We start from the raw sequence: 22194 nt of genomic DNA on the forward strand, positions 1-22194 counted from the left end.
TCTTGTGATATCTCGTTTATTTCCGGTGCATTGTTGTTCTTCAGGCACTTGATAGCTCTTTGGACCCCTGATCTGGCAATTTCTCCCAGGCTGACATTCAGCTCATGAGTGTGATGCCATCATTGAATTTGAACAGGAAGCTGGGGTTGGGTTGGTTGAGGATCTCCCAAAAGTGTTTTAAACCTCACCACTGCTCCTCATCCATCAATCGTGTCTCGCTATTCTTATCCTTCTTTTATAGTGATGTTGTCAATGATAGAAATGCAGGTCATTTTAGAAGGAAACCAGGACTAGCTTCAGAGTGAATTGAAAGCAGGTGATGCTCATTGAAGCTTGTATTTAAGAGCTGAGAAGTTGTTTCTGGAGAGGGAGAGGATTTGGAAGGGAATAGTGATTCACAGTCGTGAATCATCATCATCATCATCATCATCATCATCATCATCATGTCTATTGCTGCCTAATTTGATAAATGGATATTTACATGTTTAATACCAGTTTCTGTACAGCATCTTGGAGTCATTTCAATTTGCTGTTTCTTCTGCTTTCCTATATTTTAACTATCCATTCTGCAGCTCTGCTCCATGTCTTTATCCAGTCTTCTCTGCTTCCCATTGTCTTCTCCTTTTCATTCAGTGTTCTTTTCCAGATCCCTCTTGCACTTCACCAGTTTTCTGTCACCGATCAATGGTCAATTGTTCTTTGTTGGTTCCTCTCTTCTGTCCGATGGTGGCTTCTGAACTGGTGATTTTCCGCTGATCTTCATTGTTGCCTGACTTCATTAGTGCTTTGAATGTTTTGGAGAGGGCCAGCTGGAATCTGTCCAACATGCCTTTGGGACTTTGTGGTTGTTGCGTTCTTCAGCCTCATGTAGATTTTACCTACCACAAGATGGTGATCAGAGACTTACATTAGTAGCTTGGCACATTGGTCCTCTTGAATGTCTTCCATCTGTTGCTGATGTGTAGATCATCAGTCGTATTCAGGGTGTTACCATGTGGAGATCCCCATGCATTTTTGGAGTGTTTTTGAAGAATATATTCTCACTGTTGAGCCCATTGCTGTTGCAGAACACCAGCGGTCACTAGACATTCACCAATGATGATGCATGAAGCCTGATTGTACTGTTCAGCCTGGGGCAGTTGCCATTGAGATTAGTATTGAGGTCACTGACCAGTGGCTTTATATCATAGCTTTATATCGTACCTTGCCTAGTGGAGAAAGAGTATCTCCGAAGGAGACAAACACCTTGGGTTTCATTACTTAAACCAAGTACTGACAGTGAAAGGACACATGGCAGCCAGAACACTCCACCCACTCACTCCTCCAACTACCATCTGTCCCATCTGTGACAGAGACTGTAGGTCATGCATTGGATTCCTCAGTCACCTGAGAACTTATTTTTAGTGAGGAAGCAAATCATCCTCAACTCCAAGGGACTATCTAAGAATTCCCTCTGATCTTAAATTAGACTCTCTCACATCCCCTTGACTGAAGTTAAGCCCCAAAGTTTTTATTTTTCTTTCACCCCAAATTCTCTTTCCTCAAGAGTGCCCCAACAACTTTTCATTCCTCTTAAAGGCCAAATAAGAACAAGATTGGAATATTGCTTCAATTTCTGGAATGGCTTTCGTAACACCTTGGTCAAATCATGCACTAGAAGAAACTTATCAGCTGATATGAAAAATGCCCTTTTCACCTCTTGCCCTCAATGTCACAATCTTTATTCTTTCTCATTTATAATTACTATTTGCATCACTATCCCTCTGATATTTATTCTGTTCCTCCAAGTCCCAATTATATGTATTGTATGCTGTTGCTCCTGACATCTCTATTGTAGGGAAATGAAGATTTATTTTTGTTTCATATTCTAAATTGTTCCTCTTCAGCGCCTCACTTCTGTGAAACCTGTTGGTCCCTTCAATCTCTTCTTTCAGCAGCAACTTTCAAGGGTTTAAAACTGAAGCTTGGCATCAACAAATTGCTAGTTACTGATAAACTATTTTTTTTTCAACATTGATAGTATCCCTTCACCTTTGTTTTCAACCTCATCAATTTTACTAAGAAGCTGTGTGGAAAGGTAAGTGGTTTGACTACACTCAGACTGATGAAATGAAACAAAGCTATATATCAACTAGCCAGTGCTGCAAGCTGTTGTATATCATAGAGTCCCTGAAGCGGATAATTAGCCAGAATAAAAACCTCCTGGGAAGTGATATTGGCATCACAGACTATCTGCATGTTAACAAAATAATAGTTTTTCAATTAGAGAATTCGATTCCAACAGTGCTTGTAGTTTGACACATATTTACTTAATATGTATATTGTCATTGGTTCCGAGAGCCATGAAATGCTAAACACACATTGACAAATTCTCTGATGGGGCATTTTCTTGGTATGCTGGAGGGTGGGTGAGTCAGTCAGACCCACTTATCAATGTTCCCTTACAATTGTTACAGAGCAACGTTAATAGTGCACTGGAAACTTGCTCATCCTCTAAGTCACAGTTGTATTTGATTTTGGATAAGGGAAATCTGAAAAGGGGGAAGAAAGTATTTTGAAAGAAATGTAATTTTAGCTGTGACAGTAGGAAAAATCCTCTGCGTTCTAGTTGCATATTTACATAGAAAACAGCTTTTACAATCTGCATTCAGAACAACACAGTGTTTATACTGTAATAATCCATGGATTTGAAAAATACTGCTATGTAAAATAGGTATTGGTGCCTTAAATAATGATTATCTCATTGAAGAATCTGATCTAAGTTATCACATAACTCTTGGTAGTCTACTTTTTTTGCTTAATCACCTAGTATCTCTAATGCTGTGTTTTGATTCATTACATAACATTATATATCTGTATGCTTTAATTGGCACTTCCACTTGTCAGGATGTACAGCACCCAAGATACATGATAAGACCGAGGTCAATGTAGTCAAAGCATACATAAGTTTTAAAGGCATAAATTCAAATGATGTGCTTGTGTTTTCCATTACAGTGTGTATTTATACTCATAAGTGACAGTGTCACATGATTTACATAACAGTAATACAGAATAACATAATTTGCACAGTAACTCTATATTTTAATATGATTTGTCCAAGAATAGTAGAATCATGCCACCTGTGCAATAATGGTGCAAATGCATGTTATATATACAACAGCAGTGTATTTATTTGTTCAATAGTTCATATCCACATGATTTGTCTCAAAGCAACTGCATACTCTTTTTTCAATGTCAGTCTATTTTATGTCCTTAACTTCACTTCATTCACGAATCAACTCAGTGCAATATTGGCACACTGTGACTTCAAGCTGCGCTATTTAAATGAGGCACTGTAATAATTTATCAAGGCTTTTTCAGCAATGCCTCCCAAAGCCACTGGGTTCACCAACAAGGAGGCTAAACACAGCAGGTACAAAGGAACACGACCAACCCCACATTCCCCTTGAAGCCGAACGCCATTCCAATCAGGAGATATATTGTCATTCCTTTATCGACACAGAGTCAAAATCCTGAATTCTCTGTCCAGTAGTGTGGGAATAACTTTACTCCATGTAACGAAGTCATTCAAGGTGAAGACCCACCCTTTTGATTCCAATTTTTGGTCAATAAATACTGGCTTTGCCAGCAATGTCCATAACCCAAGTATGAGTGTGAAGAAAACACATGCACAATTAGTTCAGGAAACTGACTTGGAACATTTTTTATTCTAGGCAGATTGCCTGCTTATATTCGTTCATCAATTGAATGAGGGAAAATGATCTCGGTAGAAATGCTTTGTATGAGGGTATATATGGGCGGCATGGTAGCACAGTGGTTAGCACTGCTGCTTCACAGCTCCAGGGACCTGAGTTCGATTCCCGGCTTGGGTCACTGTCTGTGTGGAGTTTGCACATTCTCCTCATGTCTGCGTGGGTTTCCTCCGGGTGTTCCGGTTTCCTCCCACAGTCCAAAGATATGCGGGTTAGGTTGATTGGCTATGCTAAAATTGCCCCTTAGTGTCCTGAGTGCTTAGGTTAGAGGGATTAGTGGGTAAAATATTTAGGGATATAGGGGTAGGGCCTGGGAGGGATTGTTGTTGGTACAGACATGATGGGCCAAAGGGCCTCTTTCTGCACTGTATGGTTCTGTATCAATTAAAATTGAATACAGTATACTACATGCAGAAACAGCACTTGCTCACAAAAAAAATGGTGATATTAATGTGGTAGTGTATCATAAGAATTTAAAATGGCCCCAAATGTCTGAAATAAGACACAGCGTTAATTTTGATGAGGGAGACATCTTTAAAGTAAATGTTTACCACACAGGTTAAGACAATGAGTGTGATTTTCCCACCCTGCTATGCTGCTTGAGCAGCATATGGGTGGGAAATTTAAGCGGGCCCCAATAGTCCTGATGCTCACCCGGTCTCCAGTAGGTCACAATTCTCCCGGGTCAGTTTTCTGAAGTAATCAGCACTTACTGAGGAATAGCGCATGCTGATTTGAATATTCAAAAACCTAATTTAAATGTCTTTAGCGAGCACCAGATGCTGTTGTCCGGGCTCGCTTGGATTTCCAATCTTGCCGGCGAAGGTTCCCACCACCAGCAGGGATCACAGCTGGTCCCAACAATGGGATGGGACGTGATGGCCTTGCTGGTAGGACTGGGGGGCATTGAGGCCGCCTCTGAGAGGTCAGGAACGAGGGGCAGTGCCCCTTGGGCAGTGCCAACTGACACTGCCAGACTGGGACTCTGGCAGTGTCAGCCTGGCACCCTGGACTGCCTACTGGCAGTGCCAGTGGGCTGGGATCTTAGTGGGCAGGGCAGATGGGCTTGGAGCCAGGTGGAGGGGTGGGGGGTGTTGGGAGAGGAGGGAACAGAGGTCTCTACTTCAGGGGGTGGAGATGGTGATCATGGATTGGACTGGTGATAAGTAGGCTGGCAATTGGGGGTGGTCAGGGCCAGTGATCTGGGGTGGGGTATTGGGGCCGGTGATCAGGATGCCACCTGGGGGAGGGGGGGTATTGCTGGTGGGGAAGACGTAAACCGATCTCCCAATATACTAGGAGATTGGTGCATGCCCAATGGCCTCCTGAGCACTATGCTGCTGCCCTCTCTGGCAGATTTAAGCTCTCCACCACCGCCCCCCCCCTCCCCCCCTCCACCCCCCACCAGTTTGCTTGAATCTCCTGATGGACTCGGCTCACCAAAAAACGGGTGGGAAAACCTCCTGGTTTGTTTCCTGCCTGTTGGACACTTTGTGAATTTTTGGAGGAAAATCTCCAACACCGCCCCCACCTTATGTGTAATAAGATGTTGGAATTAACTGCTGTGTACAAACACAAGTTTGGTTGAGCTTAAGGAATTCCTTGTTCAGTTTCAACCCTTTATCTGTGTACCATGCAATTGTTATTAAAATCGTAAAATAGATGCAGTACAGAAGTTGGCCACTCAGTTTGTTGTGACTGTGCTGGCCCTCTGCAGGAGTACTGGACCTCACATCATTCCCCTGCATTATCCCTGTAGCCATGCACAATTTTTCCTTTCCAGATAATAATGCCTCAATTGAATCTGCCTCCACTACAGTCTCAAGCACAGCGTGTCAGATCCTCGCTACTTGCTGTGTAAAATAAATCTCCTCATGACCTCATTGTTCCCTTTGTCAATTATCTTAAATTTGTGTCCTTTGGTTTTTGATCCTTCCACCAATGGAAACAATTTCTCAGCATCTACTCTGCTCACACCTCTCATGATTTTGAACATCTCTATCAAATTTCCTCTAAACCTTTTTTCCATTTTAAAAAATTCCTTCACAAGATATGTGTGTTGTCTGTGTAATATATGCACCTGGCATAAAAAGAGTTAATGTGCAGCTGGGTACAGTATTGCCCACACTGTGATGTACAGAAACACATGACCCAAGGCTAGAAGGCAATCTTGTACTACATAGAGATGTGTATACAGGCAAGCATGGAGACCAGTCCTACTTTTGACCTTATGCTGTATATGTGTACATCATTGAGTCATTAATAAACACTTAATGTTCAGCTATGCAAGACTCAGAATCTCTTCCTGAAACCTACTGAGCTACACAAATCTTAACAATGTGGTGGTGGCTATTTGAACAACCCAGAACTTTACAGAAGCTAAAGGAGAAACTTAAAACCTAGAAAATTGGAAAAAACGACATTCTAACCTGACAAAGCATACCAAAAGCAAAGACGGAGAAGAAGATTGTAATGTGGCGATGCCGGCGTTGGGCTGGGGTAAGCACAGTAAGAAGTCTCACAACACCAGGTTAAAGTCTAACAGATTTATTTGGTAGCACAAGCTACAAGCTTTCAGAGCGCTGCTCCTTCACCAGGTGAATGGGAGTTCTGTTCACAAACAGGGCATATAAAGACACATACTCAATTTACAAAATAATGGTTTGAATGCGAGTCTTTAGAGGTATCTAAGTCTTAAAGATACAGACAATGTAAGCGGAGAGAAGGTTAAGCACAGGTTAAAGAGATGTGTACTGTCTCCAGCCGGGACCATTAGTGAGATTTTGCAAGCCCAGGCAAGTCGTGGGGGTTACAGATAGTGTGACATGAACCCAAGATCCCAGTTGAGGCTGTCCTCATGTGTGTGGAACTTGGCTATCAGTTTTTGCTCAGTGATTCTGCATTGTGTGTCGTGAAGGCTGCCTTGGAGAATGCTCACCCAAAGATCAGTGGCTGAATGCCCGTGACTGCTGAAGTGTTCCCCAACAGGGAGAGAACACTCCTGCCTGGTGATTGTCGAGCGTTGTTCATTCATCCGTTGTCATAGCGTCTGCATGGTCTCTCCAATGTACCATGCCTTGGGACATCCTTTCTTGCAGTGTGTCAGGTAGACAACGTTGGCCAAATTGCAAGAGTATGTATCATGTACCTGATGGATGGTTCTCACATGAGATTATGGCATTGTGTGGTGTTGTGGTCGCTGTTCTCCTGAAGGCTGGGTAGTTTGCAATGGACAATGGTCTGTTTGAGGTTGTGCAGTTGTTTGAAGGCAAGAATTGGGGTGTTGGATGGCCTTGGCAAGATATTTATCTTTATTGATGACATGTTGAAGGCTCTGGAGAAGATATTGTAGCTTCTCCACTCCGGGGAAGTACTGGATGACGAAGGGTACTCTGTCCACCAAACAACAAACACAGGACACAGTACCTGTTGGACTTTAACCTGGTGTTATGAGAAAAGATCACCAGAGAACACCTCCAAAACAAGATTGAAAACAGAAGGCAGAAATAAACTTCCACACCGCAACAAAAGAATCCTTGGAATCCAGTTTCAGTAGCCAAAGAGTGTAAGGTCAGAACACATAGTAGAGGTATGCTAAAAATACTTACATTGTTGGCCAGAACAAGTTTAAAAAAAGCTTTTAAGTTACCAACAGTCAGAGTGGCCATTTTAAGATGCACCACCGACAGCCCGGGTCCCGAGTCAGTGCCTAGCCACGTGGTGACCAAGCTCACTTAGATACAAAAAAAATAAACAAATAATTGTCAGTTAAAAGACCCAGTAAAAATTGGGAATCAACAGTTTCATGACACAAAAATACTTAGATGCTCTGGGGAAGACTCAGAAACATAATTCCATTGAGTCACTGCTGAAGATGTTAAAACATTGAAATTGCAGACACTATTACTGTGAGAGTCCACCAAAACCAACAAACATGGGAAATCTCATTGAGAAGAAGGGTACGGCAGCACCATCCTTGTATTTCTTAACAGCATTTAAACTATATACACCTTTAGTTTTATATAACCATGGATCAAGCATCTACCATATTAAACTAATTTGGACTCATCCAAGACACAGACTAGTAACAAAATTAGAGATGTTGGAGAAGGTCTTTCTAAAGCCTAATCACTTTAGACATGTGATTACTACAGGTTGATACAAAGGACAGAAGCTGATCAGATTAACACACTGCTTTATCTAATGGCCAATGTTATAAGAGCTAGACAGTGGTATTTGAAATTTAGAAAGGACTTAAGACAGTTTGGAAAGCTACATAAAGCTAACACAACCAGATGCACAGATGATTCATGAGGTCAAGGTACCACACCAAGTGGAAACATAATCATGTTTCATTCTGGAACATGGACATTTTGATTAATGGTAATCTCAAACTTTAAACTGACCAAAGAGTCAGTGTTACAGTCCTCTCAGACAAGGAACCGTAGCTGAAACATTTGGCTACAAATGACAGACATGCCACTCTGTGGGCTCGGAGGAATCTAACATCTGCCAAGAAGCATGATTCTAGAGTGATTAAATATGGTGGCAAACAAATCTTTGAAGTCATGTACATCATCCATTAGCAGTCTTTTTCTGCTCTGAGCAGAGTTGCCTTTGTGCTGAAGCTTCTTAAAACGGCAGGAGATGTCAAAACAATCTCTCTCATCAATTACATCGAACTGCAAGTTTCCAAGAGCCCCAACAGAAAAGATATTCTCGCAGGGACTTCAGATCAGAATTGTCTTCACTCTTTGCAGAGCTGGTTTATCCAATTTCATTGCAGATGCCAGAAGCTCCTTGCTGGCCAGACCAGGCAATGACTCAGATGGTTATCACCCCACCTCAAGTGGAAGGCAGCCAAGAGATGAACCAGCAGCAAGAAGAGTGCCAATCTCTGGCTCTGACACCTGTTGGTGAGATCCTCAAGACACCACAGCAAAGACACTGCAACTTCTGGCCAGTAAAACCATTAGCCAGATGATGCTGGAATGGAGAAGTAGACACCATCTGACCACAGCACATCATTGCACAGAAAGCTAAACTGCGAGGTGAGCCTGTTCGTACATTACACCCACCCAATAAGAAGAGAATGATCCATTCCAACTTGCAGCGCAGTGAACCGCATATAGAAAGAAGAACAGAATGAACACTGTGGATTAGCTATGAGTTTGTTCTTCCCATAAGAAATGGGATAAACAAATAACTTTCAATAAAGCCAGGTGGAGAGTTGAGAAAAAGCAGTCAGCGCAAAAGAAAGGAATTAGATCAACTAACCAAATACCAGAACAACCATATTTAAAACAACCTCCTATACATTAAGGTGCCCAGAATAACAGAGTCTACCACTCCTCCAACTGTTATGCCTGGAATAGTTATAATGCCTCCAAATCACCTGAACCTGTAAGCACAGAGACTTGAGTGGCAGGGAAAAGCGGTGATAGAAGTAATATAAAATTATGTATTATAATAGTAAGTATGTCAGATGAAGACTTGGAGGAAGATGTAGTATAAGAGTCTGGCAAAGTGAGGGTTAACATGGGACTGGGTATAGTACCACCCATGCTGTGATGTAAAAGAACATATGACTTTAGTCTAAAGGGTAGACTTGTACTGGACAGAGATATGTGATGGGGCAAGCACGGAAACAGCTTCTAACTTTGACCTTTTACTATATATGTGTACATAGTTACTAGTAGTTAATAAACACTCACAATTGAACTATACAAGACTCAGAATCTCTCCCTGAGACCTATTGAACTCCAAACAACATCTTATGACAGCTAGCTGGGACAGTATTTATTGCCCTTGAGAAGGTGCAATCCATGCGATGTGGATACACCCATCATGCTGTTAGGAAGTGGGTTCCAGTATTTTAATACAGCAATAGTGAAGGATGGGTAATATGATTCCAAGATTGGATGGAGAGGGTCTTGCAGTTGGTGGTGTTCCCATGCATGTACTGCCCTTGTCCTTCTTGGTCATAGAGGTCATGAGTTGGAAGGTGCTGTTAAAGGACCCTTGGTGAGTTGCTGCAGTGGACCTTTTAGATGATACATACTGCTCCTTTAGGATTGTACCCTTTATTTCATACTGTCTCTTTGCATTCTTCCTATCAAAATGAATCACTTCATGCTTTTCTGCATTGTTTCATCTGCCACTCGTTTGCCCATTCCATCAACCTGTCTGTGCCCTTTCGAAGTTCAACACTATCCTCCTCACACATGAAAATAGTTTCAAATTTCATATTGTCCTCACAATACTTCCAAGTTTTGGTGTTATCTATAATTTAATAATATATTTAATGCAGAGTTTTTTCAAGACCATCTGTTATTCTATTTGCTTGTTTTTTGATTTGCATTTAGAACAAATTACTTGGATTCTAAAGCTGTGGAAAAACATGGGCTATTCATCTGCCGTAACAAGCCACACATTCATTTTATGGCTGATCATGGAAAAGAGCCAAGTAAAAAGATCCACACACAAGCAGGTAGATGGTACTTTCAATGATATTAAACCAGGGATTTATTGTGTCTGTAATATAGATAGATGATTTATGAATCAATTGTGTGAGCAGAGAAATCTCAGTAGTCCCAATCAAGTCTGTCTGTTTTTCAAAGAACCAAATCACTCATTACACCTTTGAATTCATTCTCTCTCCAAAAATGTATCCATCGTGTCTGCTCCAATTCCCAGCATGGTTACTTGCCACAGAACTCTATTATACTTGGGTGAAAAAGTTTCACTTGATTAACCTTCTCGATCCCAATTTCTGACTTTTGCCCTTGACGTTTGTTTTGGCCACCATCGCTAGAAATTTGGCTGAATCAGTTGTAATCTTTTTTGTTTTCAAACTTCTAATCTTTAAAATTTGATTAGATAATAATGAATTTTTAAAAAATGTGATGCCTGAAATCTTCATTGTTGCTCTCATTCTTACTATTCCAGGGGCATAACCTACCTTGTATATTTCAATAAACAGAACTATGCACAGTATTTTTTATGAGATTTGTCCAACACCTTACAGATCAATGATACAACCTCTTCAGAATATGGTTATTTAATTAAATTGTATTTTCAAAAATAACTAAAATCGTAAAAGTATTTTTATTCTTTAAGGATCATGGAATCAGCGCAGAAGGAGACCATTTGACACATCCTGTCTCCTCTGGCTCTTGAAACATTTATTTAATTAGCCTAATTCCTCTGCCCTTTCCTCATTAACCCTGCAATTTTTCCCCCTTCAAGTCATGAAAGTTATTGAATCTACTTCTGCCACCCTTCCTTACAATTCCAGGTCGTAACTCGCTGCAGAATAAAACTTTAATTACTTTAGTTCTGTGTCTTCAAGTTAATGATCCTTCTACTCTTTATTTACTCTATCAAAACCCTTCATAATTTTGAATATTTCTATGAAATCTCTCATTCACTTCTCTAAAGAGAAGAATCTCGACTTCTCTAGCCTCTCCACTAAGTCTCTCGTCACTGGTACCATACCACAAAATCTCCTGAACATGCTGTTGAAGGTCTTGACATTCTTCCTGAAGTGTGGTGCTCAGTACTGGACGCAGTATTCCAGTGGGACTTAACCAGTGTTTAAAGTTTAGAACAACCTCCTTGCTTTTGAATTCTATAGCGTGGATTTTTGCCACATCAGAGAATCTTCTTGTAGTGAGGAAAATGCTGGAAATTGATGAAATATTTAAATCCTGCCCCCAAACCTGGCATTTCCCATCTTCATGAGGACAAGCCTGGAGTCAGGCTGGGGGTTTGTACATGCATGATTTCTGGGGGCAGCTGGCCATTTAAGTTATCATCTGCTGCCAAGGAAGTGAGATTTAGAATGAATGGGAGGGTGGAATCCAGAGTGTACAGAATAGAGCAGGTAAAAAGAAGGCCTGAACTTAGTGCATTCCTATGATTAGTCAGGGTAAACCTTTGGAGAGGTGAAGTATCCTTTTGGATAGCATTCTGGGTCATATTTGGAAGAGGAAAGTCACTATTTGGGAGAATTAAGGTACCTGTTGGAATTATCAAACATGAACATGATTGTTCACTTTTTATGTACAAAAGCATTGGAACTGTCAAGCTGTAAAAGAGTTGTCCAGTTATTCAGGAGATGTTCCCCTGTTGAGGAACTGTCCAGCTGCCAAGGAAAGGTTAAATAGCTATCCAGCTATCAAATTTGTAAAAACTATATACAGGAAGGATTAAAGCTGTCAAGGAGCAACCCACTGATAGTAGGTGAGTTGGCAAAGAAGAAGTAAGGGCAAAGGGTGCTGGGGTGGGGGTCATACATTGTCATGAATTGGTGTTAAGTTTGCATTGGGGTGTAGGGGCAATGCGGTGGGTGGAGGGGCATTAGGGATGTGAGATGCCATGGATAGTGAGTGGAAGGTAACTAAATTGTAGTGCAGGGCCATGAAGATGGACAGGAAGTGTGGGTAGGCATAGGTTGGCATGGATTGGGCATAAGAAATGTGTAGAGAAGTGGTTAGGAGTGAGGTCTGGAGTTATGTTTTTTGTTTCATTGCTGTGCTTTATTTATTTAAGGGCAGAGTCAGGTCTTGCACCCAACATGCCTCCATACTCGGCAACTTGTGGATTCATTCCAGAGTCAGCCACTCTGACTCATTTTTCAGCTCACTCCTCTAACTAAAAATCCCACCTGTAGTGCCTGGGAGTTTTTCCAAAAGTCAGGTTCGGTGATGGCCTGGAATGTGCTACCTGGGAGGATGGTGGCGGTGGCTTGCCTCACATCCTTTAAAAATTATCTGGATGAGCGCTTGACATATAACTTTCAGGGCTATGGGCCAAGTGCTGGCAGCTGGGATTAGGTGAGAGTTCAGGTTTTTCTAATGTGTCGGTGCAGACTCAATGGGCTGAGGGGCCTCTTCTGCACTGTATAATTTGATAATTCTAGGTTAGCCAAGCTGGGAAATCACTCTACTCTTTGCTCCTGACTCAGGAATGAAAGTCTGGACCTATGTCTTTGTTAATGAAGCTGTATGCTTTTGTTTGCCAGGCTTTTCAATTTATCCTGCCACCTCCATATATTTTTGTACTTACATTTCTAGGTCTCTCTGCTCCTGCACAACATTTAAAATTGAATCATGTAGCTTATATTGCCACTCTTCTTTCATAATGCAATATTATACAAGTATGTGGATTAAATTGCACTTACTATATGTCTGCCCATTTCATCAGTCTGTCTGTAATCTAATGAAATCTGCCACCGTTCTCCACACTGTTTACAACATCTCAACATTTTATGTCATCTACAAATTTTGACCTTTTTGCCCGGCAAACCCAAGTCCAATTCATTAACGTACATCAAAAAGTTCAGTGGTACTAATACTGACACCTGGGGGACCCCACTGTATACTTTCCTCCAGTCTGAGAAACAACTGTCTTACTCTCTGTTGCCTCTTAGTCATTTCTACATCATGCTGTTACTGCCCTTTTAATCCTATTGACTTCAATATTGCAAACAAATCTATTATGTGATATCTTTTACTAAATTAACATTAAACCATAGTTTAGAAAGTATTGAAAAACACTATATTAGCATTACAAACGCAGGACACTTTATTGCCATCATGTTACCGTATTAAGAATCCTGATTGTTGTTACAAATTATAAACAATAGAAATATTTCATTAATTCCCTTGGGTTTAAAAAAAACCTAGCAGTTTGTTCTATAGTAGGTGCAGTTTTGCAGTGATATAAGCATAACCTTGCAGCAAACACTGTATCTTGATATTGAGTTTTTGAGACAAACTTCTTCATGATTGTGTAAGTTGCATGAAAATTTATTTATGGTTACAATGCCTCTTCATTAATCATAGTGCTCACAGTTGGAAAATGAAGTCAATTCACAATTTCTTAGAGCTAAAACATTAGGAGTTACCTAAATTTTTATAAGGCGACTGAATCAATCCAAGTAACCAGTGATCAAGAAAATAAGCTTTGTATTGTTGGTCTTCCCCTCAATCTTTTATGTAATCAATCACATTGTTAACAGCCATATTTTAATATTTGCACGAAGCTTAGAAAATTTAATGTTGTTTGATGTGTGATAATTCCCACAGTCTCTACATTGCTGCAAGAACCTATTGTGTGTTTTAAGCAAACCACTTCAGCATCATATGTAAGAGAAAGCAACGTCCCGTCTGCTCCTGGGCTTGACCGATTAAATAACAAAGTCAGTGTACCTTGGAGGCTTTCAACCAAAAAGGCAAATGATAAAATCCATATGTCAAATGAGGTACTGTTGTTAAAATTAGAATGTTAGATCACTGTTCTGAATTATCTGCTATTCTTGAAACGCTTGATCTGACATCTTGATTTTAAGTCATCTCAATTGGCCAAATGTTTTAATTGTGCTTTCTCCTTGCATTTTTCTCTTTTAATCATAATTATGTTTTAGCAAAGTTACTTGTTTTAACTTTTATCGTGAATTTCTGATCATTCCTTAAATTTTACATAAATTACTAAGATATTAATATCTTGAAGAAACAGTATTGTAATTCATTGTGCTTTCAGATTAAAACACAAAGCATTTGATTTGATTTATTATTGTCATGTGTATTAGCATACAGTGAAAAGTTTTGTTTCTTGCATGCTATACAGAAAGAGCATACTGATCGTAGAGAAGGAAATGAATGAGTGCAGAATGTAGTGTTACAGTCATAGCTAGGGTTTAGAGAAAGATCATAGCTAGGGTGTAGAGAAAAATCAACTTAATGCAAGGTAGGTTCATTCAAAAGTCTGACAGTAGCAGGGAAGAAGCTGTTCTTGAGTCAGTTGATACATGACCTCAGACTTTTGTATCTTTTTCCTGACGGAAGAAGGGGTAAAAGAGAATGTTCAGGGTGTGCGGGGTCCTTAATTATGCTGGCTGCTTTGCTGAGGCTGTGGGAGGTGTAGGCAGAGACAATGGATGGGAGGCAGGTTTGCGTGATGGACTGGGCTACACCCACAACTTTTTGCAGTTTCTTGCAGTCTTGGACAGAGCAGGAGCCATACCAAACTGTGACTCAGTCAGAAAGAATGCTTTCCATGGTGCATCTGTAAAAGTTGGTGAGAGTTGTAGCTGCCATTCCAAATTTCCTTGGTCTTCTGAGAAAGTAGAGGTGTTGGTGAGCTTTCTTAAATATAGTGTCAGCATGGAGGGACCAGGACAGATTGTTGGTGATCTGAATACCTAAAGCTTGAAGGTCTCGACTCTTTCTATTTTGTCCCCATTGATGTAGCCAGGGGCATGTTCTCCTCTACGCTTCCGGAAGTCAATAACAATCTCCTTCATTTTGTTGACATTGAGGGAGAGATTTTTGTCGCCACACCAGTTCACCAGATTCTCTATCTCATTCCTGTACTCTGTCTCATCATTGTTTGAGATCTGACCCACTGGTGTCGGCAGCAAACTTGAAAATTGATTTGGAGGGGAATTTGGCCACACAGTCATAGGTGTATATGGAGTATAGTACGGGGCTGAGAACATAGCCCATGGGTTGAGGATGTTGGACCGGGGAGAACCGGTGTTGAGGATGATCCTTATTGATTGTAGCCTGTGGGTTAGGACATTCAGTGGCAGAAGGAGGCACCGAGGCCACAGAGTTTGGAAATGAATTTCGTGGGAATAATGGTATTGTAGGCTGAACAAGTTTATTTTGTTATTTTCTGATTTGTTTTTAGAACAAATTACTATTCTCTCATTGCTTAGTAAACTCCAAATTTGCAACCTTTTCTCTGTGATTAGAAGGATTCAACAGCAGGAAAACCGAAGAGCTCATTAATCAAGAGATGTGTTTTTCATTGCACGGCACAGGTATTTCTCCCTCAGTTTCTTAATGCTAATCTCCATGAAATATGACCCAGAAGGAAAAAACACTTTGGACCAGTGTTCTTATTTCCCCATTTTACTGGTGTCCCATTTTCATTTGTAGAAGATCAGTTCGAACCTGTACTCTATTTTCCTGTTTTACTGCTTTTTCCTTCTGGGGAACTTAAATTACACCGAGTACTTCTCAATGTCAGATTACCTGAAAACATTCTTTACTAAGAGAGCAACTAACAATGAGAACCTTTCATCCTTTCCTATTTTGTTGACATTTTCAATGAATAATCTCAAACTGGATTTTAAAAATGAGTTAAATGTTGCATTCCATGTTGATATATTTCCCAATTAGATCAACGTTTTGATTTGCTGTTCTGTCTAATGAATAATTGTGTTTTCCCCAGCAGTAAGTATGCATCTCTCACACACACAGGACACATATATGCCCACAATAATCAAACCATCTCACGCCTGTTGGACTGCTTGTTCTGTGTTTTTATGTTGGCAGCCATATCAGTGATTGAAATACTGTAGCCAGCTCTTTCTGGTCACACAGTTCAACATTGATTCGGTGGATTGATTTACAGACTGTTAACTGGCAATAGTCTGATTACTTTACATGGCAACTAATTTTGGCAGGCTGGGGGAGGAGGTTGTATGGTCAAATAAAGCTAGTAACCTGCCAGAGAATAAGTGCCACTAAATGTAGGGTCCAGCAATTGGGTTTATCACCCAGAGATAGCAGCTTTAAATTCACACTTCAGATTCTTGCGTAGATTGTTTTGTAATGTGGGCAAACTCACACGTTTGTAGTTGGAAAGGGTACTTAATTGGGTGGGATGGTGTCAGATGAAAACACCACCATCTTCCCGCCTCATCCAGTTAAGTCTGTGGTTAGAAGGTGTCTAAATGGACTTCCTGCCCTGTCATCAATTGGCCTCCTTAAGTGGGCAATTAATGCACATTTAGACGTCCCTTCCCTCCGATGCGGCCTTTTGCCACAACCTACAAACCCACGCAGATTACTTGTGCTCTCTTGGGCGGAGTCCCTCCTTCAAAGACTCTTAGTACTGACTGAGGAATGCAGGATCGGGAAGGGTGAGCTCATTGACAGCATCCACCAACATCCCCCCCGCCTCCCCTCTCCCCAAGCCCTACCCTTGCAGCCATCTCTCCTATACCCACCTGCTCGGCAACCCCCAATGTGCAAAATCACTCCTGCCATCACTTACCTCCAGCATGGTTCACCTCAAAATCGTGGATTTCGAATGGGTATCTTTCCTGCAGCAGCCAACACCTCTGTTGTTTTGCTGCTGAGCACAAGAGCTGTTGGTCTGTAATTGACTAGCAGCTCCCAGTAGGCAGGGCTTTTGTGTTCCCTATCCACTGGTGACCTCTCAATTCTTGATTGGTTCCATCTTGGCATGTCATATTATGAGCCAATGTTGCAACCAAGACTCTCATCACCTCCATAAAATTCTTTGCCCCCTGCCGCTTTTTCACAGCGAGGTACTACAAAAGACAGCTACTGGTTATTGTCTGGGATTATCATACTGCAATATAAAAGCACATGAATTATTTTGAAATTTTGGGGGCAGATTCAGATGGAAATAGATGTCTTATTATTGTTTTCATTGTCTAAAAATGAATAGATAATGGGAGGAAATTTTGATAGTCCCATTTTGGAGAACCTGTGATCGCATCCCACGGCTTGAGTACCTGATTACACTGAAGTGAAATACAATATTGAAGGCACAAATACAACATTGAAGGCACAGTGCACTGTTGAAAGTAGTATGGTTTGAATGAGATGTCAAATGGAGGTTCTAACAGCCCACATGGAAGAAATAGAAGATCCAAAAGGACCATACGAAGAAGAACAGCACTGTCTTTGCCAGTGTCTTGGCTAATTTTTACCTCTCAACCATCATCACTGAAACAGATGATTCATTCATTGAATCCCTGCAGTGCAGGAGGAGGCCATTTGGCCCATTGAATCTGCTGACAGAGTATCGTAACCAGGCTTTCTCCCCATGCCGTATCTCTATAACCTACACATTTACTGTGAATATTTACCCTGGTACATCTTGGGACACTAAGGGCAATTTAGCATGACTAATCCACGTAACCCACACATCTTTAGAGTGTGGGTGGAAACTGGAGCAACCTGAGGAAACCTATGCAAATGGAGGAAGAATGTGCAGACTCTGCACAGAAAGTGACCCAAGGCTGTAATTGAACCCAGATCTTTGATGTTGTGAGGCAGCAGTGCTAACAACTATGCTACTGTGTTGGCCTTAAATCACGATCTAATTGCATCCTATTGGACCCTTACGTGTGCAAATTGGCTGTCATATTGCCTATAATGCAAGAGTGAACATATTTCCAAAGATTTTTGGAAGTCTTATGCTGCAAAAAGCGCCATTCCTTTATATTATTGTCTGAGCTTAAAGTTCATTGTGAAAGTTGATATGAGCAGAAGGTGCTGGGTATTTGGGGGGGGTGAGTGGAGCCGTGAGGGGTGGGTGGGTGGAGTCGTGAGGGGAGGGTTGGGGTGGTGGTGATGGGAAGGATGCTCCCCACCTCACCTTTGTGGGCATTATTGAGTGAGGAATTTTTGAATAAACTTATGACCCTTTTTTTTACTAGAATACATGATTTTGCCTTTTGATGTTTGACATAAACTGCTTGAATTTTTTGCTCCGGAAATGGATATATAGGATTCTGGCCACAGACTATGGTCTAAGGCTTGATTTTACCAAAACTGAGGTCTCCGTTTACTTATTTCCCATCTTCCGGTGATGACCTGGGCATAAATGGCCACATAATTTACTTTTACAGTCATTTTTTATCTGTGTAGTTCCTTGGAGATTGACATGTAAAATTGATTTCCACAAAATACACACTCTTGTACTATTTATTTATCTGAATATGTACCTAAACAAAGGAAAAGATTCAGATCCTGCCCTTTGTGCAAACACCGTTAGTGATAAGATCTTGGTCAAAATTATTGGGAAACATATTAAGTATTGATTATTACATTAATGTCATATAAAAGGTATGATACCTTGCACAAAATGTGTAATCTTTTATTTCTATTTTATCTCTAGTATTTTTATTATTCCATTTGTAAGTTACATTTCTGCTTATTTTTTTTTGTTTCCCCTCCACACTATTGCCCAACTAAAAGGGGAGGAAATTATCTGATCACATGGCAGGTTTACTTAAACATTCAATTTCTCCTCATTGCTCATTTGGCCTGAGGTGCATAAAAATTCTAAGGGTGAACCCTCCTGTATAACTGTAGGACGTTGCTCCTGGTACTCCAATGCACCATGTCACCAGATTTTCCATTAGTTTGATCCCTGTGTTCATTCACAGAATGTGAGTATCACTGTGTTCTTCCCAGTTATCCTTGAGCAGCCAATAGTGAACCATTTCCATGAATACAATTTGCCTTTTCAGGGGGTAGTTAAGAGCCAGTTGTATCACTATGGGACTGGAGCCCTGGTACATTTCCACCCCTAAAGGACAATATTGAATGAGAAGTTTTACTACAATCTAGAAGTTTCACAGGCATGCTTCCTGACACAAGTATTTTTCTTCCAGATTTATTTACTCAACTGAATTTAAATTCTCTAACTGCCATGGTGAGATTTGAACTCATATTTCCAGATCATGAGTTCAAATGTCTGACATCGTGAGTCCTCTGGATTACTCATCCAGCTATAAATGACCATAAGAAATAGGAGTAGTGGTAAATTATATGACCAGGACAAAGCTGCCCACTTGATTGGCACTGCATCTAAAAACATTCAGTTCCTCCACCAATGCTCAGTAGCAGCAGTGTATACTATCTACAAGATGCACTACAGCAATTCACTAAATTGCATCTTCCAAGCCCATGATCACTTTCATCTAGAAGGACAAGGGCAGCGGATAAATGGGAACACCATCATCTGCAAGTTCCCCTCCAAGTCAGTCACATAAGAACATAAGAAATAGGAGCAGGAGTAGGCCATCTAGCCCTTTGAGCCTGCCCCGCCATTCAATAAGATCATGACTGATCTGTCGTGGCTCAGTTCCACATTCCCGCCCTCTCCCCATAACCCTTAATCCCCTCTCTTATCAAAAACCCATCAACCCGCGTCTTAAAAATATTTAGCGAGGTAGCCTCCACCACTTCAACGGGCAGAGAATTGCCATTCCTTCATGGTCAAAATTCTGGAATTCCCTCCCTAACGGCATTGAGATTCAAGCCACCGAACAGCAGCGATTCAAGAAGGCAGCTCACCAACTAGGGATGCGCAGTAAATGCTGGCCAGCCAGCGATGCCCAAGTCCCACAAATGAATTTTAAAAAAGTCAGCTCTGTGATTTAATGGCTTGACTTCTGCCTCAATTCCACTTCCTGCCTATTCCTTGATTCCCTGAAAGATCTCAGCCTTGAACATAATCACCAATAAAGCATCCACAACCCTCTAGAGGCAAACACTTTCAAAGCTTTATAATGCCCAATAAAAAAAATCCTTCTCAACTCATTCCTAAATGATCAATCTCTTACCCTGATAATGTGCTCCCCAGATCTATATTCCCTTAGTGGTGTCTAACCTGTCAAACCTTTTCAGCATTTTGTATGTTTCAATGAGATCACCCCTCATTCTTCTAAGCTCCAGCGAGTGTAGATCTATCTCTCACCAGAAGATAATCCTTTCATCCCATGAACTAATCATTTGCACCTTCATTGCATCATCTCTAAGGCAAGTATATCATTCCTTAAATTTGCAGTCACTACGTTATTGTGCTCCTTAATCATAGAATCCCTACAGTGCAGAAGGAGACCTATCAGCCCATCGAGTCTGCACTGACAACAATTCCACCCAGGCCCTATTCCCGTAACTCCACCTTGCTAGTCCCCCTGACGCTAAGATGCAATTCAGTATGGCTACCTAATCATTAATCATAACTATTTTAATTATATATCAGGGATATGTCTTTAATTTTAATTAAATTAAATAATTTTTCTTGTTCCTTTCTATTTTTATTCAGAAAGTGAAAAGAAACAAAGAAAGGAAAATAGTACATGACAAGAACCCTGAAGAAATGCTCATCACAAAACTGTCTATAGCCTCCAAAGCATTAACTGCACATTCTAGTCAAACATGCAGAATGATTTCAGACACACACATGCTTCCAAACAAAATGCAGCATAGAAGAACTGTCTGTGCTACTACAGATCAAAACAACGCTCCCAGCTTGTTGGTAAAATCTATGAAACCTCTAGTCACCTGCCCAATCCCTCCCGCACCCTCTTCTTCAAGAGGAAGTTCACAGTGCAGTTCAATTACAGATGAAATATGTAAAGATATTGGGCCAGGTGGCTCACTGACTGTTCTGAAAATTCCCATTAATCTATCAGCAAATGATGATGGCTGTACAGAAGAAAAGGATGCTGGTTACTGAGAGACAATCAATAGAGTCTTTGGAAAGGTTTTAAATTAAATGAAGAAGATGTATTAGCAAACAATCATCTTCATTTTCCACAGGAATCATATTTTGTGTTATTAACCAGAGATTATGTAAATCTTTGTCCTCTTTTCAACAAGCAGGCTTGGACATGGTAAACTCAATGAATGCTATTAGTAGTGATTGCAGGGATAATTAAATAATACCATTTGAAAATTTGCTGAAGTCTTTTAATGGGTCGTAATCACATAATAGCTCTGGCATGTTTTGTTTAGCATGAAGGAATCCAAGCTCAAGTTTTTGTTTGTTTGATGTGGGGTGGGTATTGTTAATTAATCCATCATGTTATCCAGTTTTATAAAGATATCAATGACAATGTTATTGCAAATGAAGTACTTCCACTAACCCATTTAAATCAAATACTGTTGAAAAACCAATTCAGGAAAAAGATTGTGTTAAGTGATGTACAAATGTATTTGCAGAACATTGGAGTGATTTTAATTAACTTCTATTATTATAAATAATTTAAACTAATAAAACTATTATAATCTTTTCTTATTTCAGTTTAAAGGCATTTTTATTTGTCAGCATGACTCAGGTGGCAGCCCTGATGTTATGACCAATACTTATAAGACCATAAGATAGAGAAGCTGAATTAGACCATTCGGCCCATTAAGTCTGCTCCGCCATTTGATCATGGTTGACATGTTTCTCAACCCCATTCTCCTGCCTTTTCCCCATAATCTTTGACCCCCTTACCAATCAAGAACCTATCTATCTCTGTCTTAATACACTCAATGTCTTGGCCTCCATGGCCTTCTGTGGCAACGAATTCCATTGATTCACCATCCTCTGGATAAAGCAATTCCTCCTTATCTCAATTCTAAAGAGTCATCCCTTTACTCTGAGGCTGTGCCCTCGGATCCTAATCTCTCCTACTGATGGAAGTATCTTCTCCACATCCATTCCATTCAGGCTTTCCAGTATTCTGTAAGATTCAATGAGACCACACTTACCCTTCTGAACTCCATCATGTACAGACCCAGAGTCCTCAAATGCTCCTCATACATTTCACCTTTCATTCCTGGGATCTTTTTCATCAACCTACTCTGGACCCTCTCCAAGGCTATCACATCCG

At 40.7% G+C, this 22194-nt stretch overlaps 1 protein-coding gene across 1 annotated transcript in view; it reads left to right on the forward strand.

Annotated features, from left to right (window-relative positions):
- Positions 1 to 21542, forward strand: part of LOC145340924 (uncharacterized) — an 88323-nt gene extending 66781 nt beyond the window's left edge. Inside the window, exons 5-8 of the mRNA XM_080185512.1 lie at positions 10118 to 10242; positions 13844 to 14019; positions 15514 to 15582; positions 20640 to 21542. Coding sequence (XP_080041638.1) covers positions 10118 to 10242; positions 13844 to 14019; positions 15514 to 15582; positions 20640 to 21053 — 784 coding nt within the window. The 3' untranslated portion in view covers positions 21054 to 21542. The remainder of the gene's footprint in view (positions 1 to 10117; positions 10243 to 13843; positions 14020 to 15513; positions 15583 to 20639) is intronic.
- Positions 21543 to 22194: the final 652 nt, after the last annotated feature.

This window comes from Carcharhinus amblyrhynchos, chromosome 3 (genome assembly GCF_965287045.1).
Source record: "Carcharhinus amblyrhynchos chromosome 3, sCarAmb.v2.hapA, whole genome shotgun sequence".
Lineage (NCBI taxonomy): Eukaryota > Metazoa > Chordata > Chondrichthyes > Carcharhiniformes > Carcharhinidae > Carcharhinus > Carcharhinus amblyrhynchos.